This window comes from Rhinoraja longicauda, chromosome 10, assembly GCF_053455715.1.
Source record: "Rhinoraja longicauda isolate Sanriku21f chromosome 10, sRhiLon1.1, whole genome shotgun sequence".
Lineage (NCBI taxonomy): Eukaryota > Metazoa > Chordata > Chondrichthyes > Rajiformes > Arhynchobatidae > Rhinoraja > Rhinoraja longicauda.
In genome coordinates, this window is record NC_135962.1 from 11,321,254 (window position 1) to 11,340,440 (window position 19,187).

A 19,187-nucleotide genomic window follows, 5' to 3' on the forward strand; every position below is an offset into this window, starting at 1 on the left:
CTTATTTTTAAATATCTCATCCTCTTCACATTACTCTATTTCCAAGGGTCTTGGGTCTCTAATTAATCTACTCCTGTGCTGTCAGTGCTCCGTTTCCTAACTCCTACTTCAAAATCTACCAACTGGATAAAGATTTTCAGTGAAACATCCACGTACTATTGTAGCTTCCTTCCACTCTCCAAAAACAGAGGTTGGTAGGTTAGTTGACGCGTGTAAATTTACCCTGGTGTGTAGGTGAGTGGTAGATATTTGAAGGGGGGGGGGGGGGGGGTTGATGTGAACATGGAGACAATAATTAAAATAAATTGGATCAACGTAGGATTAGTGTAAATGGACAGTTGATAATTGGTGAATATTCGGTGAACCTCAGGGCCTGTTTCCATACAGTATGACTCTTCCAAAATCTGCTGGCTGTTTAGTGCCTGTTGGGTTGGCATCCAACAATGATCACCACGTATAATAAAAAGAAAGGGGTAGTCAGGAAATGGGGCAGGAGATGGCAGTGCTCTGAGACATTTAAAAATTGTGTCATTCTCCTCCAAACTAATGCATGGTCTTGTTTGGTTTGCCTTGTAGTGGAGGACCTGATGACTGTAGCCTGCTCCGATATTTTACCAGGTGGAGGTACTAACCAGGAGCTAGCCTTACACTGTCTGCATGAGGCCAAGGGAAATATATTGGTGAGCGATCCTCAATCTCTGTTTATTTGTTGACTCCCACCAATAAAGCTATACATGCACACCTTGTGTGTGTATTTCTATTTGATGTCTTCATCTCTGTTTGTTTATGTCCCTATCAGGCAGCCCTGAACATGCTGCTGATTAAGAGGAATCCACGGGGCAGGAGCAAGGCACTGATCAATTATCACTATGCAGGTAAGTGATTTTTTTTAATTTCCTGGCTTTGACTCACCATTTGTTTACTTTTGCATTCAAAGAGAACACTATGTGAGACTGGTGAGCACACCTAGGACTTGGTGCTACTAGACTTGGTTAAGCGACAATATTGCCCTTGTAGCAAACAGCGTTGTTGTTGCCTGCAACAGTGAACCTTTGCAACAGTCCGAAGCGGTTACAGAGTAATGTTCAGTGAGTAATAATCTCACTTCATTCAGAACGGTCCTACTGTCATCCATGTTAATGTTGCTTCAGTAGACTGCTGAATGAGACGTTAAACGTCTGTGGGTTTTATTGGCATTGTTCCCAGTGTTCTGACTAATTCTCACACTAAGCCATCTTCACAAACACAGGTTATTTATGTCATTATTTCATGGATGTCTGTGGGCAGACTATATTGTCATATGTACAATTACAGTGCAGCTTTCAAGTCAAAGCATCCTTAAAGTACAGGAAATCTATTTACAACCTTGGCAAAGCCATCTAGAGTTTAAATAACCACGTGGATGCCTGTTGATTGAGGCAAGGCTAGCATGTTGTAAATGGTTACAAAGTGAAGTTGGGTATCGCTGGCAACAATGCATCTCTCCCTGACAGCTGAATCCATTCTATGTTGCCTGTTATTAAAAGGACAGTGGAATTAGGTCATCCATCCTGTCAGCCTTGGGTGCTTCTTCATCCACGATCACTGTCACATGTGTCAGATCAGCCCTCCTGAGATTGAACCCATGGAAAACAATTGGCCCAAATGAAATTCCTGGCTGCGTCCTCAGGATCTACGTGGACTAGACATCTTTAACCTCTCCCTACCTCTTGATGAGATTCCTACCTGCACTAAGATGATCATTATCATCCTGAAAAAGGTAGCGTGTTTTAATGACCACTGTCCAGTAATGTGTTGCTAGAGTCTGGTCATGGCATACATCAACTCCAGTTTCCCAGACAGCTTTGATCCACTGCAGTTTGCCTATCACTGCAAAAGGTCCACAGCAGGCATAATTTCCCTGGCCCTACACTCATTGATGGAGCATCTAAGTAGCAAGGACACCTACAATAGACTCCTATTTATTGACTATAACCTTCAACGCCATAATCCCAACCAAATTCCTCTCCATACTGCTGGATGCAGGAATCAGCACCTCCTCTGTAATTGGACCCTCCACTTCCTAATTCATACACCATAATCAGTGAGGATAGGTGACAACACCTACTTCTGAATAATTCTAAACACCGGTGCCCCGTATGGATGTGTTCTCAGCACCTTACTATATTCTTATTTACTCAAGATTGTGCGGCCAAATTCTGCTCTAACTCCATTTACAAGTTTACAAATGATGCCACAGCAGCGGACAGAATCTTGAACAGTGATAAGACAGAGTACAAGAAGGAGATAGAGCTTCGTAACATTGTGTCAAGAGGACAGTCTATCAATGTCAGCAAGGCAAAGGAGCTAATTACTACTTCAGGAAACAATGTGATGAACACCAACTAATCAGCATCATGTGGAAATGGTCGAGAATTTCTGGTTCCCAGGTGTAAATATCACCAATAAATTTTCCAATCACATTGAAGCTAAGGCCAAGAAAGCACACCAGTGCCTCTACTTCCTCAGGAGAACAAGGAAGTATAAAGAGTCACTGGTATGTCTACAGTGACTCTTTATCAACTTCAACAGATGCACCATTTAAAGCATCCTATTGGGATGCATCACTGCTTAATTTGGCAACAGCTCTGCCCTAGATTACAAGAAATTTCAGAGTTTTGTTAATGTAGCTTAGTCCATCACATTAACCAGCCAAGCCAACCCCTCTTTCCCACTCCCCCCCCCCACCCCCCACGCCCCCACCCCATTAACTCCAACTGGCTCAGTAAACCAACAAGCAGAATCAAGAACCATTTTCACCCCATTCATTCCCTTCTATCATCGAGCAGAAGATACAGAAACTTAATAATAGTTTCTTCCAGATTATTGAATGGTCCTCCCATAAATTAGGGTGTTGTTCCAAACTCTCACTCTTCCTCATTGCACACTTTGCAGTTTTTTCTATCTGTAACTGTAATGCTAAAATGCTATAACACTATATTCTTCCCTCTAGTATTTTTTTCTTTCCATTACTTGTAGTACTTGCGTATGGCTTGATTGTGTGCCATCACATTAAATCATACTACACACGAGTACCAGATTTTTCCACTGTATCTCAGTACAGATGACAATAATATACTAATACAAATAAAGTGAAGTACAAAGACAATGAAAATCTAGCTTGTGTCAGCATCACAGGAACAGAAACTCGGACAAGCACAAAATCATAAATTCTACAAGCCAGTGAAAAATAAAAGACTGCAAACAAGCAAGACATTAATGGAAAACGGCATTGGGAAATAGGGCCATGGTGGTATAAGAGGTGGCCTGTAATATTACGTTGACAAGGTCAGATTAGGGTTGTGGAGGTCGGTTCAAAAATAAAATGTTTGGAGGAAAGTAGCTGTTCTTGAAACTGGTGGTGTGGGACTTCAGGCTTTGTACCTCTTTCCACAGTGTGATTAAAAAAAAAGTATATCGATGGCTTTGAAACACTTTATGACATCCTGAGGTTGCAAACACATTGATAGCCAGTTCTCCCCCCAAAATACTGCCCTTCCTTTGGGAAAGCATCAAAAATGAGAGGGAGGAGGGGGGGCAGGGGGTGATGGGGAGGTTGACCACCCTATTTAGCTTCTGTTATCGGTTTTCTCCTCGCATGTAACAAATTGCATTAGCAGGTTAAGGTAATAACCATCCAAAAACATTTAATGGTAAACTAAATTTGATACCAAATTATGGCTTGTTTTAGGGTGAAAAGAGCAGTAGCGAAGTGTGGTTATGTTATTGTAGAGGTGTGTAAGTAATGAAAGATTTGACTACCAGTGGTAGTGATTACAATTACAGTTCAGAGTCCAGAGTTGGATGAGTTAGGATTTTGAGGGTTTTGGGGATGGAGAAGCTGGGCGATTAGAGGACTGGGTGTCTAAGGATGTCCTGAGTGCCTTATTGCTGTGGATTGGTCTCAGCCTCATACTTGATGTCCCTGAGCGAAGGAGTGCAGTGACCACAGAACAAAATTAAATGTTGGTCCCCTGCCAAAGCCTCACTGGAACACAGTCGAAGCAGGAACTGTTGGATCTAAGATTGGTAAGGCATGGGCTGCTCTGACCCATGTGGTTTGCACATGAGATTAGTTTATCTTGGCATCATGTTCAGCACAAGCATTGTATAAATTAAACCTAAACTCCACAAGACACTGATTCAGATGTGAGAATCAAAGGTGCAGTCATGTGTGGGTTTCCTCCCTGAAAACTGTCTGCAAGCTGATATCTTTAAATCAGAAACATTACTTTTCTGTAGCTACCCATATCATAAGTCTCTGCATACATGTTATAATTCTTTCATTTCATCAAATATTCACGCTAATTCAATGAAACGAATCTCTACTATGAAATATTATTTTCTTGGGAAAAAATGTTAAATTTAAGTCAGAATTTCTTGGGAAAAAATGTTAAATTTAAGGTAGAATTTGCATAAAGACAGATTTCCAAAATACGGCTCTTCTATAAGTGAGGGAGCCCCTAGATTGAGTAGCCAACAGTACTCGCCAACATGCCTGATTCTCCTTTTATGATCTACAGGGTCAGATAAGTGGACTTCTCGAGAGAAGGTGATGTTTAATAAAGGGCTGGCAGCGCACAAAAAGGATTTCTTCCTTGTTCAGAAGCTGGTAAGGCCCGAGTCATTCATGCCAAAATGAAAAGTGTTTGTGGTGATAAACGGGAGGAAGCGAAGGTTAAGGGGAAAGTTATTTAAATAATAGTTAATGGAGATCTTGGAGAAAATTGTTTTACTGAATAGGGAAGATTAATGGAGTTAGACACAAAATGCTAAAGTAACTCATCTTTGGAGAAAATGAATAGGTGAAGTTTCGAGTTTTTAGACTTTTAAAGATACAGCACAGAAATGGGTCCTTCGACCCACCGAGTCTGCGCAGACAAGTGATTACCCCGTACACTAGCACTATCCTACATAGTAAGGCCAATGTACAGGAGCCAATTAACGTACAAACCTGTACGCCTTTGGAGTGTGGGAGGAAACCGGAGCACCTGGAGAAAACCCATGCGGTTAAAGGGGTTGCGTAAAACTCCGTACAGATAAGCACCGGTAGTCAGGATCGTACCTGGGTCCCTGGCGCGGTAAGGCAGCAACTCTACCACTGTGCCACCCAAAGGTCAAAACACTTCTTCAGACTGAGAGTCAGTGGAGAGATTTTGTGTCTATCTTTTGTGTTAGCAACATCTGCAGTTGCTTCCAACACAGGCTGATGGAGTGTTTAACTGAAATGTTCATATTTATTACAGTGTTCCCATTGGCAGGATGATCAGTAATCAAAAGAAGAACAGCATTATGATCGTTGAGAAAAGGCTGAGGTGGAATAAACGATTTTTGTTGTGATTTGGAATGTATTGCTAGAAGGGTTGGTACAAATAGTTTCAATAGAAGCCATGTAAAGGGTGTTGGATGTATAACTAAAGAAAATAAATTTGCACTGGTATGGAAAATAGAAATAGCAGAAGAGTAGCATTAGCTTGCAAGGAGCTGGCAAGGACACAATGAGTGTCATGAAATTCATTGAATTCTTCCCTTCTGTTTTAACAGGTGAAAACAAAGACAGTGGCCCAGTGTGTGGAATTTTACTATACATACAAAAGACAGGTCAAAATTGGCAAGAATGGAACATTGATATTTGGTGACACTTCCCCAACTGACTGTAAGATTGTGGCTGAGCCAAGCACAGTTGACAGAAAGGTGCTTTCCTATTGCTTCCTAAAATACTAGTTTATGAAAAGGTCTGGAGAAATTTAGCTGTCTAGTTAGGGCGTTGTACGCATGACTGGTCTCCATATTACAGGATAAAAACTTGGGAAATAATTGTTTAATGAAGATAATTGTGCTGTGGTGCATTTCACAAAGGTGATTAAAGAAACCATGTAATTATTTGGAGATAAGTGGAAATGGGTGGAGGAGTCATGGGATGATGATAAAAGAGTAAAACATAAGATGTTGGATCTTAAGATGTGTTGCTTTTCCCTGATTGTCAGACCACTTGAGTTTGTTGTTACAGCTTCACCCATCAGGCAAGTGGAGAGAATTGTAATGCACTCATAATATATTTTCTTCTTGGAGATGGTGGAAAAGCTTGGGAGAGGCACATAATACAGGACCTCCAGCTTTTGTAACTGCAATGTTTGAGTTGCTAATTGATGGGTTTCTGGTCGATAGACTGGTGAATAAAGATACTGACCACAAAGAAGATCCCAGCCTTTGACCTAGGTCTGCACTGCAATACAATACAATACAATACAATATATCTTTATTGTCATTGTACCCAGGGGTACAACGAGATTGGGAATGCGCCTCCCATACGATGCAATAATTTAAGTAATGCAGTGGAGCAATGTTTACTTTGGATCTCTTAATTTAAAAATGCGTGAACAAATTATGGTCCAAGATTTTAAACACATTGGGTTTTCCATTTAAAAACAATTGCATTTTGTACAGTGCTTTTCGCTGTCTCTGGATGTCCCAAACCACTTTGTAGCCAAAAAAATGCTATTGTATTGCAGAGAATTTCCTCAAAGCATGGCTCATAAATAAAATTGTAATGGTCATCAGGTAATCTTGTTCTGTGGCGTTGATCCAGGAATAACATTGACTAAGATGATAAAGGTCAAAATTCTGCTTCCGCCCAAATAGGGCAGGATCTTTTGCATCCAGCTGCTTTTTTAAACTTTTCATAATTTGGGGGATCTAGGTGTTGCTGCAAGATCAGCCTTTATTGCTTCTTAATTGTCCTTGAATTGGCACTCTGACAATGCATCACTCTTGCAGCATAATATTGAATCATTATCCAGATTTGTGTGGTAAATTAAAAGCAATAAAATGCATGTGCTGGAAATCTGAAATAAGGCTGTGGAACTGGAGCTTTCTCAAAAGGGAAAGTGGTGTCAATGAGTCACTGTTGACACTTCCGCCAACAGTAACTTTGTTCTTGACCTCTGAACTGTGCCATAACATTAATTTGGACCCACCTGAATCCAACTTTTCAATTACTTTAAAGTTTTTAACTTAGGAAGAGTGAGATAAAATTGTCATATTTGGGTAATCTCATCAGCTCATCACCCTCTGGGTGACATACACATTTTAAAATTCTGGGTATTTGATCATCGAAGTTAATCACTTCACTCTTGATGTGTATGCCTTCAGTTTCAATAGTTCTCAGACCTCTCCATAACTTTCTTAGCTCCACTACCGCTCATCTTTCCTTTGGGATCCTCTGACAAGCTTAACAGATTGATCAAACTTCTAACATCATCTTCTGAGGCCCTGGTTGTGTGTTCTCTGGAACATATTGTTCAATGCAAGATGTTGTTGTCGAGACGAATGTGAAGACTACCTTTACAATCTACTCAAACAATAATATGTTGCATTTATATTGTCTTTTAATGTTGTATGAAGGCATTGTCACATAAGTGCAACATATTGTGTAATTAGGAATGAATGGACAAGAATTGAGCAAAGGAGAAAATATTCACAAGTTATAGGAGTAGAATTAGGCCATTCGGCTCATGGAGTCTACTCTGCCATTCAATCATGGCTGATCTCTGTCTCCTAATCCCATTTTCCTGCCTTCTCCCCATAACCCTTGACACCCATTCTAATCAAGAATTTGTCTGTCTTAAAAATATCCACTGATGGCCTCCACAGCCCTCTGTGGCAATGAGTTCCACAGATTAACGGACTAAAGAGGTTAGTAGAGTTATTTTGTGATTAATAGAGGCAATTGCGGAGTTTACCATCCAGATAGATGGTGGTCAGAGGGCTCAAACATTCAATTGGCTAGAATTGGAGATGGCGTGTTGTAGAGCTGAAAATTGTTGTGGAGGTCAAGAGGACAAAGACCATGGGAGGGATTTTAACAAGTGGGAAATTAAAACTAACATGTTAAAAGACCTTGATCTGACATAGGTCACATACATTGCTTGATAACCATAATCATTTTCCTTATGTCTCATAAAATAGCACCATAATCTGATGGTTCAGGGCACAAAAATCTTCGAAGCAATTCAGCAAAATAATATAGAACTTATTTAAATGGAAGAACAGAGTTTTGAATTAACTCAACTTTATTGGGATAATTCCAAAGCATATTGTTCCATTTAAGTAACTTCCATACAAAGTGGGAAGGTGTACAAGAGTGCACTAGGATTGTTAAGATCAGAGGTAACACAGATGTAGGTGAATAGCAACATTTGGGTTGAGGCAGTGATGGTTTTGGATGACACATTATTACTGTGGTTGAAGTAGTGGTCTTGGTGACAAACTGGATTTTTTGGCGGAGTCGAGATCCTTTTGCATTCCTTAGAAGAATGACAACCTGGAAGTCTTGCTCAGACGGCAACTTTATTTTTGGCAGGATTCACTCCGGCGTAAAACCCGCACCCCTCTTGCACCAGATTCTAAGAATGATTTGTCGGAGGAGGTGAAAGAGGAGGTTAAAGAGGATACAGACGAAGATGAGGAAGAGGAAGCCGAAGATGAGGACGAGGAAGAAGAGAAAGAAAAGGAAGAATACAAACCTGATCACAAGAAATTGATTGTGACTCAGGTAAGGTTGATGGGGAATGAATGAGACACGGCAGACATGATGGTATCAGTGAGTTATGGAGTTGGAGACCAGAGTCTATCAATTGATAGTAGTTAATGTTTTCAATGTGCTGCAGATAATTTAATAAGAGGCCATTTATTAATTGTTCAATTTGGTTTCCATGATTAAGGGATTGTTGGATAGAGCCTTTATTAATTTGAAAATAAAATACTGCAGGAGTTGAAAGTCCTAAGTAAAAAACACAAAGAGAGAGAAACTGAGTTAATGTTTCATTCATGATGAATTCTGGTTTTATTTCAGGTTTCAGGTCTTATTTATTCATTATAGTCAAGCTGTATTTCATAAAGAAACCTACTTTTCTTGTTCTTGTAACTCTACTGGTTACTGTGTTGCCTGAGGTAATGCATAGATCTACACAAAGCATTGACCCTGATATTCTGGGGAGTTTTCAGTTTGCTGTTACAGAGCATCTTGATTAAATATTGAAAAGGGACATGGGGTAGTGGCTGTGGTGGATGCTGAACTAATACAAGAGAAAGGATTTTTCAGTAGATACAGGAACTACAGATGCTGTTTACAAAAAAGGCACAAAAGTCCTGGGATAACTCAACGGGTCAGGCAGCATCTCAGAAGAACATGAATAGGCATTTTCAGATTGCGACTTTTCTTCATATGGTCTCGACGTGAAATGATGCTAGTCTGAAGAAGGGTCTCGACCCGAACAGTCGCCCACTCCTTCTCTCCAGAAATGCTGCCTGTCCCGCTGAGTTACTTCAGCAGTTTGTGTATACCTTCGATTTAAACCAGCATCTGCAGTTCTTTGCTACTCATGTTGACTATCTATGTTCTCTCAAGATGCTGCCTGAGCCTTAACACTTTGTCTTGTGTTTATCAGTGATGTCTCTCATGGCCTTCAGCACTTTAGAACTTCAAACCCAGGAAATCTTAATTGGAAAAGAGTTACAAACATAAACCAGTTTGTTGTATTCCATAGTTGAATGAATGAATATCGTGGAGCTTAATGTCAAATATCCTTCCTGAACCTCTGCTGATCTCATCTGTGTATCTTCCACCTCTATCAAATCCACATCAATCAATCCAGGTTTGTTTTGCAGCCTGGGATTGTAAAATGCAAGGTCTTATGTGCAGCTATGTACACCACATTCAAATGTTTGCCTGTGAGTCTGAAGGTTTTGTGCGGATGTTCAGCTGCAGAAACCCAAGTTCAAAATCCAGGCTGTCTCTCCACAGTAGTAATGAAGAGGTGCTATATTTTAAAGGGCATTGTCATGGTCCATACCAACTTCTCAAAAAGAAATAAAGGTTCTGAGCACTGTCTCAGGATGAGAATCATGGAGTTATAGAGCACAGAAACAGGTCCTACAGCCCACCATGTCCATGCCAACCTTGTTGTCCAACTGCACTAATCCCATTTGCCCGCATTAAGACTGGGTCCATCTCCTTTGACAATGCGTTCCAGATATCAACCATTCTCTCAAAACAAAATTAAAATGCTCCTCGGCTCTAATTTAAAACTCCTTCTTCTCACCTTAAACCTTTGCCCTCTTTTTAATAGAACAATACATTCTTCCAGAATGTTAGGCTAATTAATTCTTCAACCAGTCATTATCACTGCTCTAAGTAGGAATTTACTCCCTTATTTTCTATAAGGCAGAAAGCATCCACTAGAAAGTGTTTGAGAGGCTCTATTTTGTGGTAACATTTTTCATTACAACGGTTCCTGAGATTGTGTGAGATACTTCGTATTTGTGGGAGAGTTGCATCTCTGATATGTCCTTGTCCTGCTCTTTCCCTTTCTCTTGAAGCAGGCGCAGGAGGTTCACCTGCGGAAGAATCACGACCCCACGTACCGATGCAACTACAGACCGCGACGTCCAACGACTGTGGCAGCTTCACGTACATCGTCTAGGAACGAGCGTGTACAGTTGGGTGACACAGCCAAGCTTGGCAAGCAAACTCAAGAAAATATCTTCCCTTGCAAGAAGTGTGGGAAGTAAGTGGGAAACTTATGATTGAAAGGCTGAGGCATTTATGCCATGCCATTTAGTGTCCTGAATATGACAGGTTTTATTTTGATTTAATTTGCCTCAGTTAGTAATTAATACCTCCTTGCATAAATGTTAAAGTTTGTTTAAAATTTCCTTCCTAATCTAATGTAGAAAATTCTAGTTTTAAAAGTTTTCCTTTGCAACTATAATATCTCATTTGGGATGTTGCTACAAGTAAATTTTTGCAGCATACATTCCATGTTTCCAAAAAGGAGTGTGCCAAGAAATGTATCCTTTCAATGTGCTGGGGCAGGTGTGATGAGCTGATTCACTTCTTGCTATTTCTGCAATATGTCTCAGGCAGACAACAGCACAGTGATCCAGATTGCAGAGCTGCTACCTCATTGTTCCAGTACCCTAGGTTCAAAACTGACCTATGGTGCTGTCTGTGTGGAGTATGCTCTTTCTCCCTGTGTGTCCCTCCCACATCTCAAAGATGTTCAGGTCAATAGATTATAGATGAGGCTCTCACTAGGGTCTCTTCTACATCCCGCAGCTGCGCTCTTGCTCCCCCTCCCCCCACTCGCAACAAGGACAGGATCCCCCTCGTTCTCACCTTCCACCCCACCAGCCAGCGGATACAACATATCATCCACCAACATTTCCGTCACCTACAACAGGACCCCACCACTGGCCATATCTTCCCATCCCCTCCCCTCTCTGCGTTCCGCAGACCGTTCCCTCCGCAACTCCCTGGTCCACTCGTCCCTTCCTACCCAAACCACCCTAACCCCGGGCACTTTCCCTTGCAACCGCACGAGATGCAACACCTGTCCCTTTACCTCCCCCCTCAACTCCATCAAAGGACCCAAACAGTCTTTCCAGGTGAGACAGAGGTTCACCTGCACCTCCTCCAACCTCATCTATTGCATCCTCTGCTCTAGATGTCAACTTATTTATATCGGCGAAACCAAGCGCAGGCTCGGCGATCGCTTCGCTGAACACCTGCGCTCGGTCCGCATTAACGCAACTGATCTCCCGGTGGCCCAGCACTTCAACTCCCCCTCCCATTCCCAGTCTGACCTCTCTGTCATGGGCCTCCTCCAGTGCCATAGTGAGGCCCGCCGGAAATTGGAGGAGCAGCACCTCAAATTTCGCCTGGGCAGTTTGCGGCCCGGTGGTATGAACGTCGACTTCTCCAACTTCAGATAGCTCCTCTGTCCCTCCCTATCCCCTCCTCCTTCCCAGATCTCCCTCTATCTTCCTGTCTCCACCTATATCCTTCCTTTGTCCCACCCCGACATCAGTCTGAAGAAGGGTCTCGACCCGAAACGTCACCCATTCCTTCTCTCCCGAGATGCTGCCTGACCTGCTGAGTTACTCCAGCATTTTGTGAATAAATAGATTAACTGTAAATTCCCCCTTTTACACAGGTAAGTGGTAGAATTTGGGGGAGTACATGCGGACAAAAAATAGGATTGGTGTAATCGGGATGTTTAATGGTCAGCGCAGACATGTTGGTTTGAAAGGCCTCGTTTCCATGTTCTAAAGAACTATGACTAACCTTCTGATATCTCCGCTCACTAACATTGGTCTGTTGCACGTACTACAACTCTCTCTCCTCCCCTTTCTTTTTCCTCTTTCCCACCCCTCTCCACTCCTACCATATTTTCTGATTCACCTTAGAATTTTCCTTGAAACAATATTTGTTCAGATTTCCTAGAAGTTGTTTACCATAGCTCGGACTTTTTAAAAATCTTTTTGATAATTGGGCACCTTTACTACACAAATAGCATTGCACACATGCTTTTGTTATCAGCCAGTTAATTGAAAAAGGTATTGAGCTCAATCATCCAATGGGTGGGGAGAGTTGTGCAACCAAACTAATGGGTCAGATAACAGCTCCAACTGGAGGCAGTGAGGGAAAGAATGACTGTCCAGTCTGTCAACACCTGGAGCAGGTGCAGCTATCTCAGTCGTGAGTGGTGTGGCAGACGTCACACAGAGAGTGAGCACCAGTGGAAAATTCATGCTAGGTTCCAGTCCCACAGCACCAGGGAGGATGGGTTCACACCAAGCTTCTGGAACACCAGCACTCTGCCTGATGTCTTGTTTTAAAGAATGTGGATGCATATCTCTAAATGTTAAGTTCCGAGAACCAAGAGTGCAATAACAAATCAGTGCTCTACAGGATAGCAATGTTTTTATTGAGCTCCTATTTCCTGATATGACCAGTGTAAGTCCTTCCGACATTGCTTGTTGCAACGTGGAACTTGTCAATTTGAATTTTTTCTCCCCCTCCCCCCCCCCCCCCTCCCTACCAGCCACCTCAATCTATCTATTCCTGGCACTGGACGGTGTTCTTGTGGTCTCATTTGTGGTTGCAGAGGATGTTTTTGTATCACTTGTTAACATCTTCCCAACCTACACCTTTTCTTCAAATAGCCTTCTGAGTCTTACTCTACATCGTTGGGTATCTTTCGCTCACCATTCTGACAAGTTTGTTTTATTTTATTACTTTTACTGGGTTGCTAGTCGAGAACCGTAAATTCTTCCACATATCAGAGTCCAGCCACTTCCTTTTATTTATTAAGTAACAACCTGAATAAACATGCACAGCTTGAGCCTGACATCTGACCCAATCTTTGTGTTCAAGGGTATTCTACAAAGTGAAGAGTCGAAGTGCACACATGAAAAGCCACAGTGTCCAGGAAAAGAAGCAGAGGGAGTTAGAGTTAAAACAACGAGGTCCAGTTGAAAAAGAGCTGCCAAAGGAGCACGAGGAGTGCAATGATTATTCCTCATATTGCCAGGACATTTAATTTATGCAATGGTGATAAAGCAAACTATTTCTATTTGACCTTCAAACAGCTGTGGAACCTGAGACATGATCTGTGTTCTTATCTGGATACATCGTTGAATGTCAGCAAGGGTACGCTGGACACGATCCCTGTGGGTAATTCCAACTCTCAATTTGTTGTCTCTCTTGTTCCTGGCTGCAGACTCTTAAATGGAAGCTAGAGACTGCATTTTGTCACCATAGCCCATTTGCTCAACTACGTTGGTCTGAAGCGACAATCAGCAACAGAGGCCAGAATGTTGGAACAATGTAAAATGTCATAATTCTCTAATTCTGTCTAGCTGATGGAGTAAACCCTATCACTTAGTTTTTTTTAAAACAGTTGCCCAACATATTTCTTGCAGAGATTCAAAGTATGCTTGGATGCTGTGAAAGTGTTGCACATCAATTGTGTAGGTTGCTAAATATTGTATCACACAGAATTAAAAATATTCAGTATAAAAGAATTGCAATATTCTGGTTTTACATCACACCAGGCAGAATAAAGTTACATGTTGACACAGTGTTAAAGCACAAACATTTAACTAGTTTATACTTCATTTATGCAGTTTGACTAATTAGAATTAATGTTCCCTGTAAATTTTCATGTCAAACCGCAAATTTAATTTGAAAGCTGCCTTCCTGCTCAGTCAGATGATTAGCAATTTCACTCGTGTGAAACACATTGGGAATGTCCTGTCATTATAATTTATCCCCACACTTAGGTTAAATTATTCAACTATTATATCTAGACACAGCACATTCCAAATCAACACTCCAGTGCCCTCCATATGAATACTGGATGCACCTTTGTGACACACCACATCCTGTGCGTTGAAAAGTGCTGTCTGCTTTAGAAACTAGTTACATTATCCATTTTTCATAACTCCTCTCCAATCCATTGTGTCATTATTTTCACTGGTGTTATCAAGTCCAGTTGTGACTTGTCACATTGTTTTCTGCCTGAGCATGGAATAAGGCTATTTACCCGTTATACCCGTGCTTGGAATTGTGCAAGCAGGAAACGTTAATTTTGCTGAAGTCCTGATGCAAACATTTTTTTTAAAAAGAGCATGGCATGTTGCCTACTGCACTAAATTTGCTGGACCTTCCTTCAGTTTCTATGCAGTCAATTTTTCTTTCAAAATTAAGTTGCGCACGATAGTTATTTGAAGTGGCAACGTAATTTCAGATTATAGCAGTAGCAACAAATCATCCTCATTAATATTGCATTTTCCTTCCACAATGAAAGGAATGGGGTAAATTGGTGGGCTCCATTATTGACCTGGATCAATTTTCTGTGGTATGGTTGCTATCTCCAGTTAGATATATATCTTGCAAGTTTCATCATTTCAAACTACCTTTTTGTTTTTATCCTTGTTTTTTTTAGGTAAATATGTCAAAACCAAATGGAAGAAATTCCATTTTTAAAGGACTTTCTTAAAGTTGCATTCTGTAGTATCTAACAGCACAACAATGTAACTTGTATGTCTTGCCAGTGAGGTCACACTGCTAACATTGCTGATTAAACCCACTTCTACTGATTGTGTCAACCACTTCCTCACTGGTCGGATGTACCTGTGTTTACCAGATTTATTTTCACATCTATCTCTAGAGATTAACCTTTAATTTATAACATGCCCAGGGCAATCTGGAAGAGTTGGCAAGCTATGCTTTAATCAGTGATACAATATTTATGTAAAAAGCAAAATATTATCTACTGTGGAAATTTGAAACACAAAAACAAAATGTTGGAAGTATTCAGCAAGTCAAGCAAGATATGTGGAGAGAGGAAAAAATGACTTTAAGACAAATACATTTTTAAAGAATAGAATTATATTTAATATTAAAAATAATTTGAATAGGATTATTTTTTAGATTCTAGGGTAAATAGCCACTAAGCTAAACAACCCTATTTTTTAATATATATTATATCTTAAATGTGATACTGCAGCTTTTTGCTCATGCTATTGTACATACAGCACAAATTTGTATAAATCATTTTAAGCTATGGCTGTGAGCACTGAATTAAACAGCCTATTTTAACATGAGCCTTGTAAATATATTAAAATAGATATTATTTATTCTTACTGTTGGTTTCTGTATAAAAACTTTATACGATTTGTAATGTCATTGATTTTAGCAAGGCTGGCCTGAACATTGTTTTCTGTGAATGGTTTTGTAAATATCTTTTCAACAATCCTTTTGCTCCTTTCCTTTTAAAACTTCAGCTAAGAGTGGGTTAAAAATGCCCTTTGAAATATAATTTTTGTATTAATGACAATGTTATGTGTTACAAAGAAAATCGAAACCATTATTAAACATTGCTGCCTCAACTGGAATTTTCTTATTTAAAGTCTTGGTGAATCTGTCCATGATTAAAAGTAGATAATTAATAGTTTCTTTGTACAAGGTGTCGGTGGTTGAGGAAAGAAAACTTTATGGCTCTCAAACAACAGTAAGTCAATGATGAGATCTGTTTTACTGTGGGATAAATATGGACCAGCCCATTCCACTGCTTTAATTTGTGTTTGATCTTTTACATCCACTAAGAGGATATCTTCATCCAAACGATAGCAGCTCTGGTAGTGTGGAACTTGCTCAGAACTGCACTGGAGTGTTGGCCAAGTTTATTTCTGTGTGTTAAATCTCTAGACTGGGCCTTGAACCCATGAGTTGCTGATGGGGCTCATGTGTTTACCATGGGTGGTTGAACCACTCATCGTTGAGCTTTTGACAAAAGATAGAGGTGGTCATCTGTTCATCAGAGGCACTGTAAAAAGTATCCCTAACCAACAACTCTAATTCCTACCTCTGTAACAGAACACTGTAGACCACCTCTTGCACTATGCGTTTTCTAATTTTATATTTTTGAACTAATGACTTGTTTTTCTGGTCTTAAATGTCACTGTCTTGTAGAAGTTATGTGTGATTTATATATAACATGCATAATTTATGTTTTTTGTGTGTTGCCTCAGTCTATGTGATTGTGATACAGCCACAAGCAGGATTTTCATTGTACTTGCACCTCACTGTACTTGTACATATGACAAACTCAACCTGACTTTTGACTTGGGCATGCACCAACGATAGAGGCCTGAATTTTCATCTCAAAAGATATCTTATACTCTGCTGGTAGTGGCCACAGCAAAAGTATCGGTGCCCGATTAGAAAGGAGGACAGAGACTTAAACCAGGTCCACTGGGCTATGTGGGGTGGGGTGGGGTGGGAAGCTGAGCAAACTTACCACTTGGCTTGCCAGTTCCTTGGGTTAATTCAACAATTGAAGGCCAACTACCAGTTGACATCTGTGGAAAGTTAAAAGGCGTATTTTACATTTTTAATGATGTTGGAGATGAGGAAAAAGGCTATTTCAATTCATCAGGATTAATCCAATTGAGCAGCAAAGAATTTGTTCAATTTCTAATTAGCTGGAGAGTCAATATGCCTTTAATTGTCTGGGTAGGATGATTTGAGCCAAGAAGGCAAGTGATGAAAGTACTAAGTACCAGCTGGTGTTGGGCGCCTTAGTTCCTGCTGCTTCTGGTTCCACCCGAGATACAAAAGTAACGCAGTAGGTAAATTCATCAGTCTGAAGAAGGGTCTCGACCCGTAACGTCACCTATTCCTTCTCTCTAGAGATGCTGCCTGCCCGCTGAGTTACTCCAGCATTTTGTGTCTACCTTCGATTTAAACCAGCATCTGCAGTTCTTTCCTACACACAGTAGATAAATTATTGGTCTGGTAACCAGAAACCTGAGACATTGGCTCTAATCTTACCACAGCAAATGTTCACTTTAAATTCACAAAACATGTCAAGGGGCAGAATTAGGTCATTGAGTCTACTCTGCCATTCAACTGTGTTTGATCTATCTTTCCCTCTCAACCCCATTCTCATGCCTTTTGCAAAGAAATCTTTTGGGAATCCCGCAATAGCACTCCCAAGTCACTTTGCAGCCCCTATTTCTGAAATCTCTCCCCATTTAGAAAATAGAAAATAAAAATATGCATTTATTGCTACTACCAAAGTGCATGACTACACATTTTGCTACGCTGTATTCCATCTGTCACTTCTTAGTCTGTTCTCCCAACCTGAACAAGTCCTTCTGCAGAGTCCTGGCTTACTCTACACTACCTGGTCCTCCACTTATTTTTGTATCATCCACAAACTTGGCCACAAAGCCGTCGATTCCGTCATGCAAACGTGAAAATAGCAGACCCAACACCGACCCTTGCAGAACACTAGTCACTGGTAACCAACCAGTAAAAGCCCCCTTTATTTCCACTCTTTGCCTTCTGCCATTCAGCCAAGCCTCTACCAATGCTAGTATCTTCCCTCCAATACCATGGGCTCTCATCTTGTTTAACAGCCTCATGTCTGTCACTTTATCAAAGGCCTTCTGAAAATCAAAGTAAACAACATCCACTGACTGTACTTTGTTTATTTACTTCCTCAAAGAATTTCAATAGATTTGTCAAGCAAGATCTCCCCTTCACAAAATCATGCTGACTTCAGCCTATTGTATCATGTGCTTCTAAGTACTCAGTAACTTCATCCTTAATAATGGATTCTAAAATCTTACCAACCACTGAAGTCAGGTTAACCACCTTAGTTTCTCCTCTTTTGTTTTGCTCCCTTCTTGAACAGCAGAGTAACGTTTGCAGAATATACAATAGAGAACAGTAGGCAACATAAACCAGTAAAACACAGGAACAGGCACTTCAGCCTACAAAGTCTGCCAAACATGATGGCTAAACTCCTCTGTCTACATGTGATTGATATCCCTACATTCCCTACACATCCATGAGCTTAACCAAAAACCTCTTAAACACTTGTGTTTGCTTCCACCACCATCCTTGGTAGTGTGTTCCTGGCACACACCACCCCGTGTTTAAAAAAAACTTGCCCCCTCTTACCTTAAAGCTATGGCCTCTAGTCTTTGACATTTCTACCCTGGGAAAAAATATTTTGACTGTGTCTACCCTATCTATGCCTCAAAATTTTATATACTTCCAGCAGGTCGCCCCTCAACCTCTGATGCTCCTGAGAAAACAATCCAGAATTTTTCAACCTCTCCTAGTTAACACTCTAATCCAGGCAGCATTCTGGTAAACCTCTTCTGCACGCTCTGCCAAACCTGCATGTCCTCCTTGTAATGGGGAGACCAGCACTGCACACAACACTCCAAATACATCCAAACCAAAGTTTTATAAAGTTGTAACATGACTTCCTGACTCTCATATGCAATTCCCCAACTGATGAAAGCAAGCAATATATGCCTTCTTTATCACTGTCTACTTGTGTTGCCACTTTCAGATAGCTATGGATTCAACCAACTAAATAAATCTAGATTAAAAAATTAGCCTTAATAATGGTTCTCAAGAAAAGGACATTAGCATGAAGCTGAGATACTCCAGCACCTTGTGTCCTATTGTGTAAAGCAGCATCTGCAGTTCCTTGTTTCTACATTAGCATCCTTAACTGACCCAGCTTATTTGTGACTACAGGCCCATTTACACCTAAATGCCTTCTAGTCAGGATAAAACTGCATTTTTTTAGTTTAGAGATACAGCGCGGAAACAGGCCCTTCGGCACACAGAGTCCAAGCCGACCAGCGATCCCCACACACTAGCACTGTCCTACATGCACTAGGGCCAATTTTACACATACACCAAGTCAATTAACCTACAAACCTGTATGTCTTTGGAGTGGGAGGAAACCGAAGATCTCAGAGAAAACCCACAC

The 19,187-nt window shown here is 40.8% G+C and overlaps 1 protein-coding gene across 5 annotated transcripts in view; it reads left to right on the plus strand.

Moving 5' to 3' along the window:
- Positions 1-15,771, plus strand: part of mideasb (mitotic deacetylase associated SANT domain protein b) — a 70,697-nt gene extending 54,926 nt beyond the window's left edge. For 4 of the 5 annotated variants that reach the window (XM_078406207.1, XM_078406209.1, XM_078406210.1 and 1 more), the window contains exons 7-13: positions 577-680; positions 800-875; positions 4,563-4,651; positions 5,584-5,733; positions 8,402-8,593; positions 10,420-10,607; positions 13,259-15,771. In XM_078406207.1, coding sequence (XP_078262333.1) covers positions 577-680; positions 800-875; positions 4,563-4,651; positions 5,584-5,733; positions 8,402-8,593; positions 10,420-10,607; positions 13,259-13,424 — 965 coding nt within the window. In that variant the 3' untranslated portion in view covers positions 13,425-15,771. The remainder of the gene's footprint in view (positions 1-576; positions 681-799; positions 876-4,562; positions 4,652-5,583; positions 5,734-8,401; positions 8,594-10,419; positions 10,608-13,258) is intronic. The other variant, XM_078406211.1, reaches the window with a different exon arrangement.
- Positions 15,772-19,187: the final 3,416 nt, after the last annotated feature.